This window comes from Phacochoerus africanus, chromosome 9 (genome assembly GCF_016906955.1).
Source record: "Phacochoerus africanus isolate WHEZ1 chromosome 9, ROS_Pafr_v1, whole genome shotgun sequence".
NCBI classification, from domain to species: Eukaryota; Metazoa; Chordata; class Mammalia; order Artiodactyla; family Suidae; genus Phacochoerus; species Phacochoerus africanus.
Genome location: NC_062552.1, coordinates 58157561 through 58181735, shown reverse-complemented (window position 1 = coordinate 58181735; position 24175 = coordinate 58157561). Strand labels below are relative to the sequence as shown.

Here is a 24175-nt window from a genome sequence, read left to right as displayed (position 1 = left end):
GGGCTAAAGAGAGGGGAGAATGGGGATTGACTGCTAATGGTTTATTTTGGGGGTGATGAAAATGTTCTGTAATTAGGTAGTTGCATAAGTCTGTTCATATACATACTAAAAATGACTGAATTATATAATTTTAAATGGTGAATTTTATGGTGTGTGAATTAATCTCAATTTTAAAAATTAAGGAAAAAAAATGGCAGTATTATACAAACTGTTCTAGAACGTAGAAAAAGAATTCTTTCCAATATAACTTTGATAGCCAACCTCTTATGAGAAAGGAAAATACAGGCCATTCTGGAGTACAGATGCACAAGTCTTAAAGCAAGTAATGAGGTATTTAAGCTGGTGATTTGAAAATTGGACAGTACATCACAATTGAGTTATGTTCCTTTTGGTCCTGCAATGTTCCTTTAACATTTGGATATGAAATTAATGTTATTTACCAAATTAGATAAGTGAGGAAGAAAAATCGTATGATTGTCTCAGTAGATCTATGAGAAATATTTGATGTAATTCAACACCTATTCATGAGGAAACTAGCAAACAGGGAATAAAAGGGAACATCCTTACTGATACAAGTAATCTTCCAAAAATCCTAGAGTAAACATCCAACTTAATGGTGAAATGTTGCAAGTTTTTCTTCTGAAATTGTGAATGAGACATGAGGGGCTGGCTGTCTTTATTTCTGTTCAGCCTTTTACTTAAGATTCTCACCAGCATAGGAATATAAGAATAACACATAAAAGGTATAAAGTTTAGGGAGAAAAATATGTCATTATTCACAGATTATATATATATATATAAAATACAGAAGAATCTAAAGCTAAGCTGCTACAAGTATTGAGTGAGTTAAAGTTGCTGGATACAAGTTTAAAATTAAAAAAATCAACAGTAACAAAATGAAAACGAAAAAATTTAAAACAACTACCATTTATTCTTGGGGTTAAATCTAACAAAAGATATGTAAGGCCTCCACACAGAAAACTGTAATATATTATTGAGACACATTGAGTAAGATAAATATATGGAGCTATAGATCTGATTATAGACTAGAAAAATGATACAGAAATGTGAATTTTCTTCTAGTTCATCTATGGAATCAGTACAAATGCAACTAAAATTCTATTTTTTTTCTCCTGTGAAGTTGACAAGCTGATTCTAAAATTTGTATGGAAATGCAAAGAACTGGAATTAGCCTAGATGACTTTGAGATCAAAGGTATAGCTGGAGAATTTACTGGGTTTTCAGATGTATTGTAGAGCTGTAGCAATGTATAATAGTTTGGTATTGGTATAAGGATAAACAGACTGATGTAACAGAGGAGAGACTCTAGAAATAGAACTATGCTTTAAAAGATAATTTGGGGCAATATCTTCCTGACCTTGTGGTAGGAAAAGATTGCTTAAAAATGCCACAAGTAGTATCAGTCTTTAGGTTAAAAAGTGATAAATTAGATTACCTTAAAACTAGGAATTTATGTTCTTCAGAAGATTCCATTCTATTAGATTGAAAAGGCAGGTTTATATGTGCTACACGTATTACCAACAAAAGGCCCATGGCCAAAAGATAGGAAAATCTTCTGTACATCAAAAAGAGAAAGACTATTGATACTCTAGAAAAATGGCCAAGAGTCTTTAATAGGCATTTTGCAAAAAGAGGATGACCAGTAAGTATATGAAAAAAGTGCTGAAAATGAAAACATTACATAATTGTCAACCAGAATGGCTCAGGTTAAAAACAAAGAAACAACAAAGAAGACCCAAAGTATACAATACCAAGTGTAGATGAAGGTGTGGCTGGAGTAAGTAGAGCTAACACACACTGCTGGTGGGAGTGGCAACCACTTTGGAAAACAGTTTGGTGTTATATACTAAAGTAGAACAAAGACTTACCCTGTGACTTAGTCATTCCACTTTTGGTGTCAGACAGGCTCCCTTGGGTCTGACTGCCATTTTATTCTCTAGAGGCAGAACTCTGGACCCAGAAGTACCTGGCTTGAGTCTAGGACATGTATTTATCCACTGTCAGATTTGCATGGGGTTTGACTTCCCATATGTGCAAAGGACATGTACATGAGTGAGTAATAGCATGTAATTTGTAATGTCCCAAATATATAAATCACTCAAGTGTTCATCAGTATTATATTGGATAAATACTGGATATGTAAATGTTAAAATAAATACCAATCAATACATTTTGATACAGTAGATTGGGCAAATAAATATTAATGCAATAGAATACTGTTCAGTAGTGACATTGGACAATAATAAATGAATTGCAAGTAAACTCTGCAGTATGGATGAACCTAGTAAACAAATGTGCAAGAGAAGCCACAAAATATTACATACTCTATGCGTTTGTTTATATGTATTTCAAAATCAGGCAAAATTAAACTATTAGCAGTCAAAGCAGTGGTTACCTTGGAATAGAGATTGGAATATTAATTCAGAGGGAGACATGAGAGAACTTTTAGAGACTGGTAGTTTTATATTGTTCGTCCTAGGTGGTGGTTGCATGGGTCTTTGATTTGAAATAATTTATCTGTACATTTATGTTTTGTGCAATTTTCTGTTTATTAAACTTAACAATAATAAAAGTTAATAGTTGATAAGGTCTTGAGAAGAAGTATCAGTATCATCTCTTGGTTTTTAGACTGTCAGCTTCACTAATTTCTTACCAAATGAAAATAAACCCAAAAAACTATATTTCTGCTTCCTGAACAAGGAATATAATGTAAAAATTATTAATTCCTAAGTCCTTTGCTCTAATATTTTTTTCTTGAAACTCCTTAGTTTCAGAGAAGAATTTAATGTTTGTTGTTTGTTCTGAATAGGAGGTATTAATGATGCTGGATAACTATGTAAGAGATTTCAAAGCATTGATTGACTGGATTCAACTTCAGGAAAAGCTAGAGAAGACCGATGCTCAAAGCAGGTATTGAATTCTGGTCTTTGTATTTGTAGAAACCAATAGATTCAGAAGCAGTTATTGAAATACCAAGAAACAGTTTGACAAGAAGAGAAGAAAAGAGTAATATCAGGTAGAAGTGATGGTACATGTGGTATCTTGGAGGTAAGGGAGCACAGTATAGTCAAGGGATTTAAGAGTGTAGCAGGGCTGGAGTCAAGAGAACGGGAAGAATAGCAGGAGATGACCCTAAAGAAGTAGACGAAGGCCAGATTAGGTAGGACTTTGTAGACATGTTAAAAACTTTAGACTTTATTTTGAGCCATAAAGCTTTTAAGTAAGAAAACTATCAGATTTGTGCTTTTAAAAGATCTTTCTGGCTGTAGTGTAGGAAAGTTGAGGTTTAACAGTATAGTTTAAAGGTGATGGCTACTCACACTAGAATAAAGGGAGTTCACAGATGTTCCAGACATAATCCAGCTGGATTTAGTAGTATTTTGGTTATGTGCAAAGGCAAAAGAAGAATTTATTATTTAGTTTAGACTTACAAATGAAACCCAAGGCCTCGTGAACTGGGTCAATTCACAAGGGGCTATAATGATGCCTTTTTTCCCAGAGAAAAAGGCCAAGGCTTCCTTTTTCCCTTGGATTTAACCCTGTTTCAATCTCAGGGAGTAGAACCATTCTGTAGAGAACACATCTTTTATCCCATTCTAGTGTATCAGCCCTGCGGGAAACCAAGAGAGCAAGGGAATCCTAAGAGACAAATCCAGGAAGCCAGGAAACCACATTCAGGGAAACCATGATATGTTACTCCTTTTAATATTTTTGTTTCACAGTGAAAAATTTTGATATGGTGCCTGCTGTACACAGTCCCTGGGTGGGTCAAACCTAGTTGTCTTTGTACCCAGCAGTTTCAACCTTACCCCTTGGTAAAAGATGTTTAGGTCAGGTGGGAATTGTGGGTACATTCCTTCACTGAGTTGAACCAAGTTAAGAGATAATCATGCCGATTTGGGATTGGTGACTCTATTGCCCTTGTGAAGATAAGCAGAGGAAAGCTGGTTCACAGAAAATGGAATAGATGTACAGAGAGAGGCAGAAATGAGAGAAGTGATATGATCTTTGAGAGTTTAAGGGTGTTGCTTTAAAGTCTGTATTTTCCAAGCCTAATCCTTATGAGCTACCTTGAGGATCTCCTTGACCTTGTACAGTTTATATCCTTAAAATAAATGTTTTTTCCTTTTTTATTTAACTTGATTTTCTATTTCTTGTATCTAAACAGGGTCTGTAATATAACCATCAGTGCATTAAAAAAGTTAACTAGATTTTTTTTTTCTTGTTTGTAAACTTCAAACTAGAAGTGGCTGTGTTGAAGATTATATTGAAAAAGTTTTTGAGGCCAAGTCCATGCTTAACAGCAGTTCTTGCCCTGGCATCATGGTTCAAAAGTATACTTGAGGCAACTCCTTTTACCTTAAGTATTTATCAGCATTTTTCCTTTTTGCCTCCAGAAGCAGCTCCCAGATATAGAAAGCAACCTTAAGTTTCCTGTAGATGGCATTATCCATCTTTCATTCCTCAAATCATGCATCAAAATTTATTCCACCTGGCCTTGAGACTTAAATGTAAAAATTGAAGTTGTACGTTTTTAGAGAAAAAAAATGGATAAATATGTATGTATTTTTATTATGGTTAAGGACTTTGTAAGACAAAGGCAAAAACCAAAAAAGGAAATATTGATAGGCTTGATGTAATAGTAAGAAAATATCCTTTCTACATCAAAAATTAAATTAAAAGTGAAATAATTTATCATTTATGTTAAGATTTGTGGCCATAAATAGTATTAATAATAGTATAAGTAAACAATTTCAAATCAATTAGAAAATGATACAGAGATGGCAGAGTAGAGGGACTCAAGAAGAACTCTCTTCAAACCACCAAAATCACAACTAACTGCTGAACATTTCTCAAAAAATAGCTTGGAAGCTGCCAAAACAGATATCCAAAAAAGACAAAGGCAAAGATATCTTTGTCACCTAAAGACAAAGAATAAACCATGAGATGGTAGGAGGGGCACATCTGCAATATAAGCAGTCTCATACCTGCTGCGTGGGTGACCCACAGACTGGAAAAAAAACTGTATTTCAGAAACTCTTCCACAGGTGTGAGAGTTCTGAACCCCATTTCAGGTTCCCCACCCTGGGGGTCTAGCACTAGGAAGAGGAGCCCCCAGAGCATTGAAGGCTACTGGGGCTTCAGCAGAGGATCTCCACAGGTCTGAGGGAAACAGAGACTCCATCCATGCTTGGAGGATGCACACAAGGTTTCACGTGCACTGGGTCCCAGGCCATGCACAAACTCCGCAAGATTCTGGACCAGTCCTACCTGTGGGTCTTGGATATTCTCCTGGGAAATCAGGGGTCAGTTGTGACTCACTGAGGGGGCAGAATACTGGAGGCAGAGGTCTTAGGCAATAATCATTGGTGTGATCTTCCCTGGTAGCTGTTATTCTGTAAAAATCTAACCTTGCCCACCAGTGTTGAGAAGCCCCAGGCCAAACAACAAACAGGATGGGAACCCATCCCTACCCATCAGCAGACAGGCTGCCTAAAGTCCTCCCAGGCACACAGCATTCTCCAATCACACAGCAACACAGCCCCACCCACCAGAGGGATAAGGCTCAGCTCTACCCACCAGTGGGCAGACACCAGTCCTTCTGATCAGGAAGCCTGCCACAAGCCCCTGTATCACAACAGGAAGCAGACACCAGAAGTAAAAGAAGCTACACCCCTGCAGCCTGCAGAAAGGAGACCACAAGTGCAGAAAGCTAGACAAAATAAAAGACAGAAATGTGTTCCAGATGAAAGAACAAGACAAAATCCCAGAAGAACAGCTATGGGAACTGGAATAAGCAACCTACATGAAAAAGACTTTAATGATAGTAAGGATAATTCAAGATCTTGGGGAAAAACTGGAAGCAGAAATCAAGAAATTACAAGAAATGTTTAATAAGAAAATAGAAGATTTAAAGAACAAACAAGCTGAGATGAACAACACAATAACCCAAATGAAAAATTCAATGGAAGGAATCAATAGCAGAATATAAGAGGCAGAAGAACGAATAAGTGAGATGGAAGACAAGCTGGTGGAAATCAGTGATATGGAGCAGAATAAAAAAGAATGAAAAGAAATGAGGACAGTCTAAGAGAACTCTGGGACATCATTAAATGCAACAATATTTGCATTATAGGGTTGCCAGAAGGAGAAGAGAGAAAGGGCTGGAGAAAATATTTGAAAAGATAATAGCCAATACTTCCTTAACATGGGAAAGTAATCACTCACTCAAGTCCAGGAAGCACAACATGTACCATATATAATAAACCCAAGGAGAAAAACCCTGAGACACATTAATCAAACTGACCAAAATTAAGGACAAAGAGAAAATATTGAAAACAGCTAGGGAAAAGCAATGACATACAAAGGAAACCCAGTAAGGTTATCAGCTGAATGTTCAGCAGAAACTCTGCAAGCCAGAAGGGAATGTCATGATGTACTTAAATTAATGAAAGGGGAAAACCTACAACCCAGACTTCCCTATCCAGTAAGGCTCTCTTTCTAATTTGACAAGAAATATCAAAAGCTTTACAGGTAAGCAAAAACTAAAAGAATTCAGCACCACCAAACCAGCTTTACAAGAAATGCTAATGGAACTTCTCTAAGCAGAAAAGAAAAAGGCCACAACTACATACGAGAACATTATAAATGAGAAGCCTCACTGGTAGAGGCAAACATAGTAAAGACAGGAATTCATCCATGTACAAATATGATATCAAAACCAGCAATCTTGAGAAGAGGAAAATACAAATGAAGGATATTAGAAACACATTTGAAATTGAGAGACCAGCAACTCAAAATAATTATATATATATATATATATATATATATATATATATATCATAAAAATCAGAGCAGAAAATAGAGACAGAGAAAACAGTAGAAAAGATTAATGAAACTAAAAGCTGGTCTTTTTTTTATTTTTGCAAATATTAACAAAATTGATAAACGCTTAGTGGGACTAATTAAGAAAAACAGGGAGAGGGTTTAAATCAGTAAACTTAGAAATGAAAAACGAGAAGTTAAAATGGATATCACATAAATAAAAAAGATCAAAAGAGATTACTACAAGCAGTTATATGCCAATAAAATGGACAACCTAGAAGAAAGGGACGAATTCTAGGAAAGGTACAGTCTTTGAAGATTGAAACAGAAAGAAATAGAACATTTGAACAGACAAATCACAAGTGATGAAACTGAAAATGTGATTTAAAAACTTCCAAAAAACAAAGGTGTAGGACTGGATGGCCTCACAGGTGAATTCTTTCAAACATTTAGAGAAGATTTAACACTTATCCTTCTGAAACTATTCCAAAAAATTGCAGAGGAAGGAATACTCCCAAACTCATTTTGTAAGGCCACCATCACTCTGATACCAAAACCAGATAAAGTTACCACAAGAAAAGAGAAACTTATAGGCCAATATCACTGAGGAATATAGATGTAAAAACCCTCAACAAAGTAGCAAACTGAATCCAAAAATACCTTAGAGGGATCGTATGCCATAATCAAGTGGGGTTTATCCCAAGGAAGCATGGATTTTTTTCAATATCTGCACATCTGTTCTCAGTAGATGCAGAAAAAGCTTTTGACAAAATCCATAACCCATTTATGATTAAAAAAAGAAAAAAAAAACCCTCTAGAAAGTGGGCTTAGCGGTAACCTACAAACCTACAGCTAACATCATCCTAAGTGGTGAAAAGCTGAAAGAATTTCCACTAAGATCAGGAAGAAGAAAAGTCACTCTTGCTGCTTTTCTTCTACATAGTTTTGAAGGCCTAGCTATAACAATCAAGAAAGAAAAAGAAATAAAAGGAATCCAGCTTGGAAAAGAAGTAAAACTTTCACTGTTTGCAGATGACATGATACTATACATAGAAAAGCCAAAAAACGCTATTATCAAAGTACTAGAGCTCATTGAATTCAGTAAAGTTGCAGGAGGCAAAATTAATATACACAAATCTCTTGCATTTCTGTACACTAAGAATGAAAGATCGGGAAGAAATTAAGGAAATAACCCCATTTACCATCACAACACAAAGAATAAAATACCTAGAAGTAAATCTACCTAAGGAGGCAAAAGACCTGTACTCTGAAAACGGTAAGTTGGTAATGAAAAAAAATCAAAGATGACACAAATAGATGGAAAGATATAGCATGCTCTTGGATTAGAATCAATATTGTCAAAACAACTATATTACCCCAAATAATCTACAGATTCAGTGAAGTTCCTATCAAATTACCAGTGGCATTCTTCACAGAACTAGAACAAAATATTTTAAAATTTGGAAGCACAAAAGACCCCAAATAGCCAAAACAATCCTGAGAAAGACAAATGGAGCTGGAAGAATCATGCTTCCTGACTCCAGCCTATACCACAAAGCTATAGCCATCAAAAACAGTATGGTACTGACACAAAACAGAAATATAGATCAGTGAAACAGAATAGAAAGCCAGAATTAAACCCACCCACCTGTAGTCAGTTAATCTATGTCAAAAGAGGCATGAATATACAGTGGAGAAGAGACAGTATCTTCAGTAAGTGGTCCTGGGAAAACTGGACAGCTGCATTTAAAAGAATGAAATTAGGAGTTCCCATCATGGCTCAGCAGAAATGAATCTGACTAGTATACATGAGGATACAGGTTTGATCCCTGGCCTTGCTCCATGGGTTAAGGATCTGGCTTTGCCATGAGCTTTGGTATAGGTGACAGATGTGGCTCAGATCAGGCATTGCTGTGGCGTAGGCCAGCAGCTTAAGCTCCGATTTGACCCCTAGCTTGGAAATCTCCTTATGCCATGGGTACGGCCCTAAAAAAACAAAAAAACAAAACAAAACAAAAAAAAATTAGAGCACTTTCTAACACCATACACAAAAATAAACTTTTAAATACCTAAATTTAAGTCCAGGTACTATAAAACTCTTTCAGAAGACGTAGGCAGAACACTTTCTCCCAGCAATATCTTTTTGGTTCCACCTCCTAGAGTAATGAAAATAAAAGCAAAAATAAGGAAATGGGACCTAATTAAACTTAAAAGCTTTTGCGCAGCAAAAGATACCGTCAACAAAACAAAAAGACAGCCCACATAATGGGAGAGAATTTTTGCAAATGAAGCAGCTGACAAGGGATTCATTTCCAAAATACGCAAAACAGTGCATGCTGCCTGATACCAAAAAAGCAAACAGCCCAATCAAAAAAATGGGCATAAGATCTAAATAGACATTTCTCCAAAGAAGATATACAGATGGCCTAAAAACACATGAAAAGATGCTCAACATCGCTGATTATAAGAGAAATGCAAATCAAAACTACCATCAGATACCACCTCACACCAGTCAGAATGGCCATCATTAATAAATCCACAAATAACAAGTGCTGGAGGGGCTGTGGAGAAAAGGGAACCCTCCTGCACTGTTGGTGGGAATGTAAATTGGTACAACCACTATGGAAAAGACTATGGAGGTTCCTCAAAAAATTAAAAATAGAAAGAACTACCTTATGATTCTGCAGTCCCATTCCTGGGCATCTATTCAGAGAAAACCCTACTTTGAAAAGATACATGCACCCCAGTGCTCATTGCAGCACTGTTTATGATAGCCAAGACATGGAAGCAACCTAAATGTCCATTGGCAAAGAAATGGATAAAGAAGTTTTAGCATGTATATATACAGTGGAATACTACTCAGTCATAAAAGGATGAAATAATGCCATTTGCTGTAACATGTATGGACCTAGAGATTGTCATACCAAGTGGACTAAGTCAGAGAAAAACATCACATAATATCACTTATATGTAGAATCTAAACAAATGATGCAAATGAACTTATTTACAAAACTGAAACAGACTCATGGACTTTGAGAACAAACTTACAGTTACTAAAGGTGATAGGTTTGGGGAAAGATGGAATGGGGGTTTGAGATTGGCATACACACACTCTGGTATCTGGAATGACTGCCCAACAAAGAACTGCTGTATGGCACAGGGAACTCTACCCAATATTCTGTGATAACCTATACAGGAAAATAATCTGAAAAAAAAAAAAATGGATGTGTGGAGTTCCCGTTGTGGCTCAATGGAAACAAATCCAACTAGGAACCATGAGGTCGTGGGTTTGATCCCTGGCCTCCCTCAGAGGGTTAAGGATCTGGCATTGTCATGAGCTGTGGTGTAGGTCGCAGACGCAGCTTGGATCTGGTGTTGCTGTGGCTGTGGTGTAGGTGGGCAGCTATAGCTCTGATTAGACCCCTAGCCTGGGAACCTCCATATACTGTGGGTGCGGCCCTAAAAACAAAACAAAACAAAACAAAACGCAAAAAACAGCAACATAAAAGAATGGATGTGTGTATATGTATAATTGAATCACTTTGTTGTACTGCAGAAATCATCACAACATTATAAATTCACTATACTTCATTAAAACTTTAAAAAATACTACAAAAAGAAGATGATACAAATCCCAGTGGAAAACATGGGCAATAGCTACTAATGTGAAAATCCTGAAAGAAGATATTTAAATGCCTGGTAAAAAAGTTAAGCCTCACCTGTAATAATAATAATGTATGCAGCAAAAACAAATTCCATCTTGTCAGTGATTTTTTTTTCCAATTAAACAGTTTTATTGAAATCCTTGAAGGAAAAAGAATTTGTCAAAGACTGAAACTCTAGTACAGAATTTAGCTAAGTTTTTCTGTGAAGTGCCAGATAGTAAATATTTTAGACTTTACAGGCAGTGTTGTCTCTTTCACAAGGCAATGAAAAATTTAAAATACCAACTTTTGGCAAGGTTAATGGGAAATGGCCACTTTTTATCTGCTGGAAGTATAGTTTTGTTAGTCCCTTTTTGAAAGGTGATTTGGCAGTAAATTTTGAAAAGTTTTAGACTTTATTTATAATCATTTATCTGGTTTTTCTTTTTTTTTTAACAAGAAATGTCACTTTTTGATGAGAAAAAAAATCATCACTAGATTGAATGGACAGTAAGAAGCAGGGAAATTCTGGGGAGTTGTAGAGGTCCAGCTGAAGGCATAGGGAGAGAGAAGATGTTCCTTGGGAAAAACATTTTAGTAGAGATTTTGCATCCTATCAACTGAATGGTTGTGGGACCAGTAAACGAGGAGAAATAGGTGTTTTCCAGCAGAGAGCAGTGAAATATTTATGATCTCACTCTCATGGGTGTTTAAAAGGTAGAGGAAGAAGACTTCATGTTTTCCTGTGTATTCGTCATTTTAACCATCTTGATCCCTGTCTTACACACTTAACTCCTCAAGAACATCAGACACAAGTAGTGAGAATTGTACCATTGCCTTTTTAGTGTGTTTTTAGCTGGGTGTGTAGAAGCTTTTAAAGCATAAGTAGTTTATCTCATGTCTTTGTAACCCATAACTCTGCTTATCTGTCTTTTTTTAAATTTATTTTCTTTTTGATTTTTAGGGCAGTACCTACAGTATCTGGAAGTTCCCAGGCTAGGGGTCTCATCAGAGCTGCAGCTGCTGGCCTGCACCACAGACACAGCAACGCAGGATCTGAGCTGCGTTTGCAACCTACCCCACAGCTCACGGCAACACCAGATCCTTAACCCACTGAGTAAGGCCAGGAATGGAACCCACATCTTCATGGATACTAGTAGGGTTTGTAACCCATTGAGTCATAAGGGAACTCCCTGTAACCCATAACACTTTTAGATAATTAGGGTTATGTTGCTAAAGCTGCACTGAGTAGAAAATCCTGACCATGCATAGTCTGGGATTACTTCTTGGTAATAAGGTAACTTTTTGGTAAACAGTGCTCTAGGGAAGAATTGTGACCTGCTTATGTTCTTTCCCACTAACAACCAAGAGAGAAGATTAGATTCTCCACCCTCCCCACCTTTTCTCTGTTAATTTGCTGTATGTCTTAATTTGGCAGACCAACTTCATTGGCGTGGGAAGTAAAGAAGATGTCTCCAGGACGTCACATGATTCCAAGTCCCTCAACAGATAGAATAAGTGTAACATCAAATGCTCGAAGAAGCTTAAATTTTGGGTGAGATGAACTCAAAAAAGCCTAGTAATGCTTGCATTATAGTAAATAATTATCTGGATAATATAGTATTATAAAACTGGTATTTCACGTAAATAATCCATGTATATATTTTTGTTTATATTTGAAATTGTTTGAATAAAAACTTCAAAAATCTACAGATATTCTTTCTGCCCTTTTCTTTCCTCTTCTTTGGGAAACCCATTATACTTATGTTGATACTTGTGGTGGTGTTCCACAAGTCTTTGAGACTCTTCAATTTTTTGCATTCTTTTTTCTTTCTATTTCTTAGATAATCTCAATTTACCTGTCTTCAGGTTTTCTGATTCTTTATTTTTCAAGCTCAGTTCTGCTGTTGAAGCTCTCTGGTGGATTTTTCATTTCCGTTATTGTGCTTTTCAACTCCAGAAATATCTATGTAGTTTTTTTTTAATGTTTCTCTTTGATGATATTCTATATTTGTTGAAATATTGTTCTCATACTTTATTTTTCAGACATGGTTTCTTTTTGTTCTTTGATATCCTGTATACAAAATTATAGTAGTTCATTTAAAGTCTTTGTCTACTAAATGCAATGTTAAATCTTCCTTAAGAACTCATTTCAGTTACCTTTTTTTGTGTATGTCTGTGAGTAGGTCATATTTTCCTATTTATTTGCATGTTTTATGGTATTTATTTATTTATTTATTTATTTTTTCTGCTGTACAGCATGGGGACCAGGTTACACTTACATGTATACATTTTTTTCCTCCTTTTGTTCTGTTGCGATATAAGTATCTACACATAGTTATCACTGCTACACAGCAGGAACTCATTGTAAATCCATTCCAAGAGCAGTAGTTTGCATCTGATAACCCCACACTCCCGATCCCTCCCACTCACTCCCTCTCCCCCTGGGCAGCCACACGTCTATTCTCCAAGTCCATGATTTTCTTCTCTGTGGAAATGTTCATTTGTGCCATATATTAGATTCCAGTTATAAGTGATATCATATGGTATTTGTCTTTGTCTTTCTGACTTATTTCACTCAGTATGAGAGTCTCTAGTTCCATCATGTTACTGCAAATGGCATCATTTTGTTCTTTTTTATGGCTGAGGAGTATTCCATTGTGTATATATACCACAGCTCCCTAATCCAATCGTCCGTCAGTGGACATTTTGGTTGTTTCCATGTCTTGGCTACTGTGAATAGTGCTGCAATGTACATGCGGGTGCATGTGTCTTTTTTAAGGAAGGTTTTGTCTGGATATATGCCTAAGAGTGGGGTTGCTGGGTCATATGGTAGTTCTATGTATAAATTTCTAAGGTACCTTTAAGGTTCTCCATAGTGGTTTTACCAGCTTACACTCCCACCAAACAGGAGGGTTACCTTTTCTCCACAGCCCCTCCAGCATTTGTTATTTGTGGGCTTATTGATGATGGCCATTCTGACTGGTGTGAGGTGGTATCTCATGCTAGTTTTGATTTGCATTTCTCGAATAATCAGGGATGTTGAGATTTTTTCATGTCCTCATCTGTATATCTTCCTTGGAGAAATGTCTATTCAGGTCTTTTGCCCATTTTTCAATTGAGTTGTTGGCTTTTTTGCTGTTGAGTTGTATAAGTTGCTTGCATATTCTAGAGATTAAGCCCTTGTCAGTTGCATCATTTGAAATTATTTTCTCCCATTTTGTAAGTTGTCTTTTTGTATTCTTGTTGATTTCCTTTGCTGTGCAAAAGCTTGTCAGTTTTATTAGGTCCCATTGGTTTATTTTTGCTTTTAGTTTATTTTTGCTTTTAGTTCTGTTGCTTTGGGAGACTGACCTAAGAAAACACTTGTAAGCTTGATGTCAGAGTATGTTTTGCCCATGTTCTCTTCTAGGAGTTTGATGGTGCCTTGCCTTACATTTAATACTTTAAGCCATTTTGAATTTATCTTTGTGCATGGAGTGGGTGTGTTCCAGTTTCATTGATTTGCATGTGACTGTCTACTTTTCTCAGCAACAACACTCTGAAAAAATTGTCTTTTTCCCCATTTTATATTCTTGTCTTCTTTGTTGAAGATTAATTGACCATAGGTGTCTGGGTTTATTTTTGGGTTCTCTATTATGAGAGAATGTGAGCTCTAGTCCTTCTATTCCAGCATCTTAATCCCCTGTCCCCTCTATTTCAAGCACTATTTTAAGGGAAATTCCCCTATAATGCATTCCATTGGTCTGTGGTTCAGAGTATTGTATAGTACATGGTTTATTTTAACACTAGAAGACTTTAATGCATGCATAGTAAGAGTTATACAGATCTCCATCTAATTGTATCATTGGATTTACTGACACTCTTTATTATCATTGTAAAACATGTTTAAGCATGCTAAAAATATTGTGGCTTATAGCCTACCTTTAGTATATGTACTTACTTCTTAATGGGTAAGTTAAATTGTTTAGACTGTGCAGTTAGTTACCAAACTTGTACATTCAAGTTGTCTTCAGTATTTTAACCAATAATTTAAATATTAAGTAAACCAGTCAAATATGCTTGTAAAGGAATCGTTTCTAGGAAAACAAGGGTAAGTTTTTGGAAAGCTTTGATACAGTGCCCTGTTTTTTTGCTGTCAAATGAGGAATGGACCTGTGAAAGACTGGAGAAAATACTATTAAGGTTGAGAAGGATTGTGCACTTAGATTATTTAATAGTTGTCACTAAAGTATCACTGCATTTTAAAGAAACCCAAACTGAAGTTTCCACTGTGGCTCAGTGGAAATGAACCCAGCTAGTATCCATGAAGATAAGCGTTTGATCCCTGACTTTGCTTGGTGGGTTAAGGATCTGGTGTTGCTTTGAGCTGTGGTGTAGGTCGCAGCTGCTGCTTGGTTCTGGTGTTGCTGTGGCTGTGGCTGTGGCTGGCAATTGCAGCTCCCTTTTGACCCCTAGACTGGGAACTTCCATATGGGGCAAGTGCAGTCCTAAAAAGAAAGAAAGAGAGAAGGAAGGGACAGAGGGAGGAAGGAAAGAAAGAAAGACAAAAAACAAGCCTGTTTTAATGGTGTCAATACTGATAGATTGGCAAATTAATGCACATTCATATTATTAAAAGATATGAGTTTTAAGTGAAAATAAAGTTTGTTATATATGCGTATTTTTTAAGATTCACCACTTGACTGAAATTTTCTTTTAAACTGAGCTTATGAGAGTTTTTCTAGTATATCTGTTCTCATATAATATGTTATGCTATATTAAATTAATGAAGTGTTAGACCAGTATAAATTTATGAATATGTGCACTTTAAATTGCTACGGTAGTATGTTATTTACATATGTGGATATATACATATCCACACATACACATGCACACACATAATTTATTTAAAATTTGAATATGTTAAGTATGCTTAAAAATTTCAACCATATATTTGATTTATTAAATGCAGTCATTTTCTCCGTAGGGGTTCACCAGTTGCAGTGGCTGCTCCACGTCTGCCTCCCACAGGTGTCAGTTGGGCTGACAAGGTAAAGGCTCATCATATAGGCTCTACTGCTTCTTCAGATGTAGCACCTGCCCAGTCTTGCCCACCAATGGCAGTACAGAAGCCTTCCCGCAAAAATGGTAAGTGACTTTGATTCAACCTTTTTATGTAGTACATAGGTGGATTTACATAGAGATATTTATTTGAAATTGGTGCTAATAGTATTATTTGTTTATCTTTTTGCATCATGTGTGTGGTGTTATCATAGTTAAAAATCATAAAATAATCTTAAAAACTAAGTGGAAGTTTACAAAGATCTTTCAAATCTCAGATTTGCCCTTTGTAAACTTTAAGGAGAATGATATTTTTTGTCAGTTCATTTATAAGATCCTTTATAACTCTTTTTGACTTAAGGAAAAAAGTAGTTCATCCTCTTTGTAGTATACACGTTAAAATATCTTGTCTGTACTTCATTTCATTAATATTTGAATATTATTTTGGTACTAAAATAATACTCTGTTTATCTTTGCTCACATATCATCAGTTTTCCATACCATTAGAATAATTAAAGGGTACAGTAAATAGAAGGGCTATTATTCTGTGAAATTTATTTATAAATTTCATAAATCCAGAGTGGATTTTTTTATAATACATCTGTAGAGGTTTGGATTTTAGAGTGATAATAATGAATTTGTATTATGAGTTAAGAAACAGCTGGAGAACACTCTTTTCAGTTAAAGATCTCTTTGGAACTTTTTGGTTCAGAAGAAAAGCCTTATTGGATATAATAAAGGCATTGCCACCTTTGCATTATGGTTGTTGTTGTTTTTCTGTCTGGGTATCAGTAAGTTGTATTGGGTTATTTCAAATATACTCCTTGTTTTTATGTAATACATTGCCTTTGCTTTCTCTGTACAGATTGTGTGGTAGAAAATTGAGAGTAGGCATGAGTTCTTTCTCTTAGGGAAAGATAGGAAAATGTGGAATCATAAATTTAGTTTCTGTATATTAAAAGAGTCTGAGAGAAATGTGTTAAAAAATCAAAACTGAAAAGAACTTAAGGAATCATGGTATTAGCATATATCATGATTTTGTTAAAAGCAGTACCGTCAGATTATTTATGAGTGTAACCCATTTGGTTGAGGTGAAATGATAGGTCTTGATTATGACTAGGCTTAAAAATAGTTGCTTAACATATCAGGAAGTTTCATTTTTGACCACTTTGGTTTTCAGTTTTGGAGTTTTGATGACGGTTATGCATGGTGAATTTTTTGTATATGTCAAGTTATTTATAATTATGGTAGCTATAGTACTCAAGTTAGTACTGATATACTGTAAAATTGATTTTTGTTATAGATGACAGGTTGAACACAAGAATTTACTTTGCTCTTTCTCCAAACTCAATAAAAATGATAAAAAAGAATTTAAAAATAGGATTTAGTAAAAAGAGACAGGAAAAGAGAGGATATGAACAAATTTTTGGAAGTTGGAAAGTAGACCAGTGGAGACATTTGCATGAACTAGCTGAATCCTTAGCTCAGAGGGTGGAAAAAACTAGTAAGTAATCTAGTTTGTTCCACATAACCTCCATAAGTATCAGAAATTGGTGGGAGCATGTGTGTCTGGAAGTGAGGATAGAGGTAGGGATTATATGTTAAGAAGAATCTCAAATCCTCCATCCTTCCCCATAATTCTGAATAATAGGTTTAGAATAGATGTATCCCTATCATTCTAACAGAATATTGGAGATTTATTCTCTTGAAAAGGTACTAAAGATGATATTTGACCTAAGGGATACCAGGCACAATGGAAGGTGGCAGTACTATATTGAAAACAAAGAAATTAAGTGAAAGACTATTGATAAAAGTAAAGTTGAAATGCCTTATTCTCACTTCCTCTTCAAGCCCTCTTCTACCACTACACTGCCAGGTCTCCAGATGAAAAGAACTTACACCTGAGGAACATATCAACACCTTATATAGATCATGAGATATTATTGTTCTAAATTTAAGGCTGATTCTATAATTGGATAAATGTCTGCTAGTGTTGGAAGCCAGATTGTGGACTGTGACAGATTGTCCTCAAAGATGAATGACAACAGTTCTTCTCATCGTCTTGCATGTACTCCACGTCCACTATCAAAAGGTGGAGTTTGTTTTCCCTCCTCTTGAATCTTTGGTTGGTCCTTTGACTTGATATGATTGATGGAACATATTTAGAGTGATGTTTGGTAAATTCCTAGCTTAGCAGATAAGAGGCCTTGTATCTTCCATTTTTTCCTTGTTGGAAGCCAGCTTACATGAAAAGAAACCCAAGAAGGCTGCTGAATAGTGAGAGACCATGTGAAGAGAAGGAGGCCATGAGAAAGAGAATCTAGCTGTCTCAGTGAGCAGCAAGTATCAAGGCTTCAGCCTTGTTGTGAGACTATCATGAACTCTGATCTTAGTTGAATCACCTTAGCTGACACCATGTGGAGATGAGATGAGCCCCCTCTTACTCCTTCCCCATTCCATCTGAGCACTCTTCAGATTCCAGACTCAAACAATTGCATGGGAGTAACATGGTTAGTGTTTTAAGAATGCTAAGTTTCAGGCTTGCTATATAAAAATAGCTAATGGGAAGATCCACTATTTGAATAACGTGTATTACAGAAAGATAAAGGAAAGGAAAAAGTTATGAAATAGATAATTAAAGGGAATCTTGTGTAACTGGGAGATAATAAGTTTTTTACAAAAGGGCCCATTAAGTGCCCACTGCAGTGGATGAAACTAGAGTGATGTCAAAACATGTTGGGAAATGTATTCATGCTACAGATGATGAGAAGCTCTAAAAATCAGAGAAAAAAAAAGTTTATATACAAATGACCAGGAATCAGAATGACATATGCTTTTTCAAAAATATCTCTAGAAGCCACAAGAAAATTGAGCAATGTCTTCAAAATTCTGGAGGAAAACAATTTCTAAGCTAAAATTTTATGTCCAGCCAAATTATCCATTAGATGTGAGAGTAGATTAAAGATATTTAGAAACAAGCAAGGTCTCAAAAGTTTTAACTCCATGGACACTATCACTGCCAGAGGGAACCAGCATAGAGATGAGGCAAAGGTAATAATTCTATGCTGGTGGTCCCAGAATGATAGCTATGTACATGTCTAGAGAGCAGCCTGTCCAGATTTTTTATGGTCACAGCACCCTGAAAGAAAGGAATCCAGAAAGGTAAATGAAATTCTTAAAATAACTGATATATTTGCACATATTAAGAAGAGTTGGGATTGAATTAATTCTAAGTACAGTAGAAAATATTGAGGCTTAATCATGGAGAGAAAAGAGGAGAATGCATAGGAGAGCATAGGAGGCATACCTCTCTGTGAAGGGTTGGAGGGAATGATGCAAAAGCAACATTTGAAGAAGATTTCCCCAAATTGTGAGAGGACATCAGTTCTCATATTCAAGAAGCACTGTAAACTCCAGGCAGGAAAAAACACAAAAGAAATCTCATCTAGATGCAATATTAATAAAAATGCTAAAAATCAAAGGGAAGGGAAAACCTTTACAAGTAACTTTAAAAAAGACATTTCAGAGGAGTTAGAGTAAGCTGATGAAAGCCAGGTGACAGTGGAATGAGATCTTGAAGGTGCTGAAAGAAAATAACTGACAAGATTGTATTCTACAACCAGCAAGAATAGCCTTCAAAATGAAGATGAAATAAAGATAGTTCAGGCAAATAAAAATTGAGAGAATTTGTAATCAGCAGACCTTACAGTAAAAGAAATACCACAGAGAGTTTGTTAGATACAGGAAAATGATCCCAGATAGAAACTCAGAAATACGTGAAGAAATGAGGAGCATAACAAGCAGTAAACACAACTGGATCACATTAAATGTGTTTGTGTGAAACAATGCCTTGTGGAGCTTGACATATATATGTAGTGAAAGTTTATGGCAGTAATCCAAAAATAAGAGAGAAATAAATGGAGTTATAATTTCTAGCTTCTTGCTTTGTCTGGGAAGTACTAATATATACAAAAGTACTCATTTGTATTAGACATCATAAGTCAAGGATGTGTATTATAAACTCAAGAAAACCACAAGGAGTAAAAGAATGTTCAGCTAATAATCTTTTTTTGTGTGTGTGTGTGTTTTTGCCATTTCTTAGGCCGCTCCCGCAGCATATAGAGGTTCCCAGGCTAGGGGTCTAATTGGAGCTGTAGCTGCCAGCCTACACCAGAGCCACAGCAACGCGGGATCCGAGCCGCGTCTGTGACCCATACCACAGCTCACGGCAACGCCGGATCGTTAACCCACTGAGCAAGGGCAGGGACCGAACCCGCAACCTCATGGTTCCTAGTCGGATTCGTTAACCACTGCGCCACAATGGGAACTCCCTAATAATCTTTTTGATTAATCCAAAAGAAGGCAAGAACATAGAAAAAAAAGAAATGCAAAGCATGAGACAAATCAAAAACAAATTACAAGGATAGAAATAAATGCAAATATACCATCCCCACATTAAATGTAAATGGTCTATTAAATTTTGAAAACAAAGATTATAAAATTGGATTAAAAAAAGCCCAGTTAGGAGTTCCCGTTGTGGCTCAGTGGTAATGACCCAACTAGTAACCATGAGGATGTGGGTTTGATTCTTGGCCTTACTCAATGGGTTAAGGATCTGGCATTGTCATGAGCTGTGGCGTAGGTTGCAGATGTGGATCCCAAGTTGCCATGGCTGTGGTGTAGGCCAGCAGCTGTAGCTCCAGTTAGACCCCCAGCTAGGGAATGTCCATATGCTGCAGGTGTAGCCCTAAAAAGCAAAAAACAAACAAAAAAAACCCTGGTTATATTCTGCTTAGAAGAGAGATACACCTTCAATGTGAAGACATAGAAAAGTCAAAGGAAAAAGACAGAGAAAGATATTCTATACATAGCCTATTCAAATCAAAGTCATTATTCTAGTAACAGACAAAATAGAGTAGCCAAAAAACATCTTAAAGAGAGATACTTTTTAATTATTTCAATAGTGATAAAATAATTCTAAATTGATATGTACATAACATTTTCAAAACATGAAATCTTAAAAAACTGAGAGGAAAAATTGAAAAAAATCTATATTTTGGGAGATTTTAACAACTCTCTCAACTGATAGTCCATATAAAGATCAATATCTAACGAACATGATCAATGAACTTGACATAATTGCTATGTCTAACAAATAATGCTTTTTCTTTTCCATTCTTTTTTCTTTTGATGGTTTTTACTGATATGTCTCCTAGTCCACTAATCCTCTATTTTTTATGTCTAATCTGTATTTTCTTGAATATATTAATTATAGCTATTTTGAAATTCTGTGTCTGGAAAATAAAATGTCTGAACTACTTTTGCTCTTGTCATTTTCAAAAACATTTTTGGGGGAGTTTTCAGTTATTTGTCTCTTTTATTAGCATGCCTCATAATGTTTAATTGAATGTTTAATATTGTATATTAAAAGTTACAGAGGTTCCTTCTAAAAAATTTTTTTTCTGATAATAAGAGAACAGCATCATACCCCATCCCATCAAGATTTGATTTGAGGTTTTATTGACATTGATGTGTTTTAGTTTTTTCTTATACCTTTTCTGGTCTCAACTGAAAACCTGGGGTGTTTGCCAAGGCCGTTTCATTCCTGAATTCCAGCTTTTGTTTCATCAGCACCATACAGTTGCTACAGTTTCTGCTTAGCTCATAGCATCCCAGCTGCTGTTTTGTGCTAGGTGCCTTGGAGTCTTGCCCTGTGTATGCAAAGCTTAGCAGTTGTCACACTTCTTAAGGAAAGATTGAAAGTAGATTTTTTTGGCTTCCTTTCTTGCATTTTCCCCCATTTCCATGATTTTTTCCCCCCTGAAGTCCCAGTTGCTTTAGACTCAATGAACTTAGGTATCTGTTTCAACTAGACAGGACTGCTGGTTTCTACTCGGACTCACTTCTCCTTCACTGTGAATTCCAAAGGTCTTTAGGGAGAATGCTAGGGTGTATGTAGATTTCATGGTGTTGACTCTTTCTTTTCTCAGAAATTTTAGTTTCTCAAATCTTGCCTATAATGGTTATTCTTTCCAAGGCCTTTAAACAATTCATTTATATATTTTGCCTAGCTCTTATAGTTATGTTTAACAGGAGGAAGATTAATGTTGATATAGGCTACTTTGTTATGCCTGTAAGTCCAAACAGCTATTTAAGTACACCTGGAGAATGGTTAGCAGAATTGACACATGCTGAGCCATTATACAAGTTTCAGCAACTTTCAGATGATTGAAATCATTCTGTCTGTCTGAGCATAGTGAAATGGAGTTAGAAATTAATTACAAAAAGATACAATTCTCAAATTTTTGGAATTTTGGAATACATTTCTGAATAAGCCATAGTCAGGGAAGAAATCACAAAGAAAATTAGAAAATGTGAATGGAATGAAAATGAACATTTAAAAGTATTGTGGGATTAAGGTAGAGATATGCTTTGAGGAAAATATCTAGCCTCAATTACACCTATTAGAAAGGAAGTAAACCTGAAATCCATATTCTGAGAGTTCCTGTCATGGCTCAGTGGTAACAAACTTGACTAGTATCCATGAGAACATGGGTTCAATCCCTGGCCTCGCTCTTTGGGGTAAGGATCCAACATTACTCTGAGCTGAGGTGTAGGTCACAGACACGTCTTGGATCTGGCATTACTGTGGCTGTAGTGTAGGTCAGTAGCTGTAGCTCCAATTCGACCTATATTCTGGGAACTTCCATATGCCACAGGTGCAGCCCTAAAAGGCAAAAAAGAGTAGGTAAATAAAATCCATACTGTGTCCATCTCAAGAATTTAGAAAAAAATAAAACCTCAAAGGATATGTAAAGAAGAGATGTAGGTGACAATAGAAAAAAATTAACAAGCAAAAAGGTAGTACTTTAAATGGATTTATAAAATTAACAGATTTATAGATTAATATTGTTAGAATGGCCATACTACCCAAAACAGTCAAGAGATTTAATGCGATTCCTGTCAAATTACCCATGACATTTTTCACAGAACTGGGACAAATAATCCTGAAATTTATATGGAACCATAAAAGACCTAGATTGCCAAAGCAATCCTGAGGATAAAGAATAAAGCAGGAGGCATAACTCTCCCAGACTTCAGACAATATTACAAAGTGACAATAATCAAAACAGCATGGTAATGACACAGAAGCAGACATATGGATCAGTGGAATAGAATAAAGAGCCCAGAAGTGAATACCTGTGGATACCTATGGTTAGTTAATCTTGAACAAAGTCAGCAAGAATATAGTAGGAAAAAGACAGTCTTTTCAGCGAGTGGTGTTGGGAAAGCTGGACAGTTGCATGTAGATTGATGAAATTAGAATACTTCCTCACACTGTATACAAAAACAAACACAAAATGGTTTAAAGACCTAAATGTAAAATAGGATACCATAAGACTTCTAGGAGCAGACATTGTCAAAACATTCTCTGATACAAATCATAGCAGTGTTTTCTTAGGTTGGTCTTTCAACTAGAAATAAAAGCAAAAATAAACAAATGGGACCTAATCCAACTTATAAGCTTTTGTACAGCAAAGGAAACTATTAAAAAACAAAAAGACAGTCTAGAGGATAGGAGAAAATATTTGCAAGTGCTGCAACTGACAAGGGCTTAACTTCTAAAATATAAAAATAGCTCATGTAACTCAACAACAAAGAAAACAATCCAGTTGAAAAATGGACAGAAGAACTAAATAGACCTATGTCCTAAGACATATAGTTGGCCAATAGGCACATGAAAAGATGCTCCACATAGATAATTATGAAAGAAATGCACATCAAAACTTCAATGAGGTATCACCTTGTAGCAGTCAGAATGGCCATCTTTAAAGAGTCTACACATAAATGCTAAAGGGGATGGAAAAAGGGGAACCCACCTAAATTGTTGGTGGAAATTTAAATTGGAGTAGCCACTATGGCGAACAGTATGGAGGTTGCTTAAAAGACTAAAAACGGAGTTCCCACATGATTCTGCAATCCCACTTCTGGCCATAAATCTGGAGAAAACTAATTCAAAAAGATACATACACTCCAATGTTCAAAGCAGCACTCTTCATGGTATCTAAGACATTGAAGCAATCTAAATATTCATCAACAGTTGAATGGATAAAGAAAATATGTGTGTGTGTGTGTGTGTATATATGTATATGTGTATTCAAACACATAAACACACAATGGAATACTACTCAGCCATAAAAAGAATGGAATAATGACATTTGCAGCAACATGAATGGACCTAGAGCTTATCATACTGAGTGAAGTAAGTCAGAGAAAGACATATCATATGATATCACTTATGTGTAGAATCTAAAATATGATGCAATTAACTTATTTACAAAACAGAAGCAGACTCACAGACTTTGAAAACAAACTTAAGGTTATCAAAGAGCAAAAGAGGAGAAGGGGTAAATTAGGAGTTTGAGATTAATGGATACAAAGTAGTAACATAAAATAGATAAACAGTAAGATGTCACTATATAGCACAGGGAACTATATTCAATATTCCATGATTATATGTAGCGGGAAATAATATTAAAATGTATGTATATGTGTAACTGAATTACTTTGCTGTACAGCATAAATTAACAGCATTGTAAATCAACTACTTTTCAATTCAAAAAAATTAGCAGACTTCCAAT

General features: G+C 35.7%; 1 protein-coding gene across 3 annotated transcripts in view; it reads left to right on the top strand.

The window, feature by feature from the left end:
* SCAPER (S-phase cyclin A associated protein in the ER) overlaps positions 1-24175 on the top strand; it is a 411590-nt gene that overhangs the window by 74408 nt on the left and 313007 nt on the right. For all 3 annotated transcript variants that reach the window (XM_047796974.1, XM_047796976.1, XM_047796975.1), the window contains 3 exons: positions 2831-2931; positions 11929-12045; positions 15460-15620. In XM_047796974.1, the coding sequence (XP_047652930.1) occupies positions 2831-2931; positions 11929-12045; positions 15460-15620 (379 nt within the window). The remainder of the gene's footprint in view (positions 1-2830; positions 2932-11928; positions 12046-15459; positions 15621-24175) is intronic.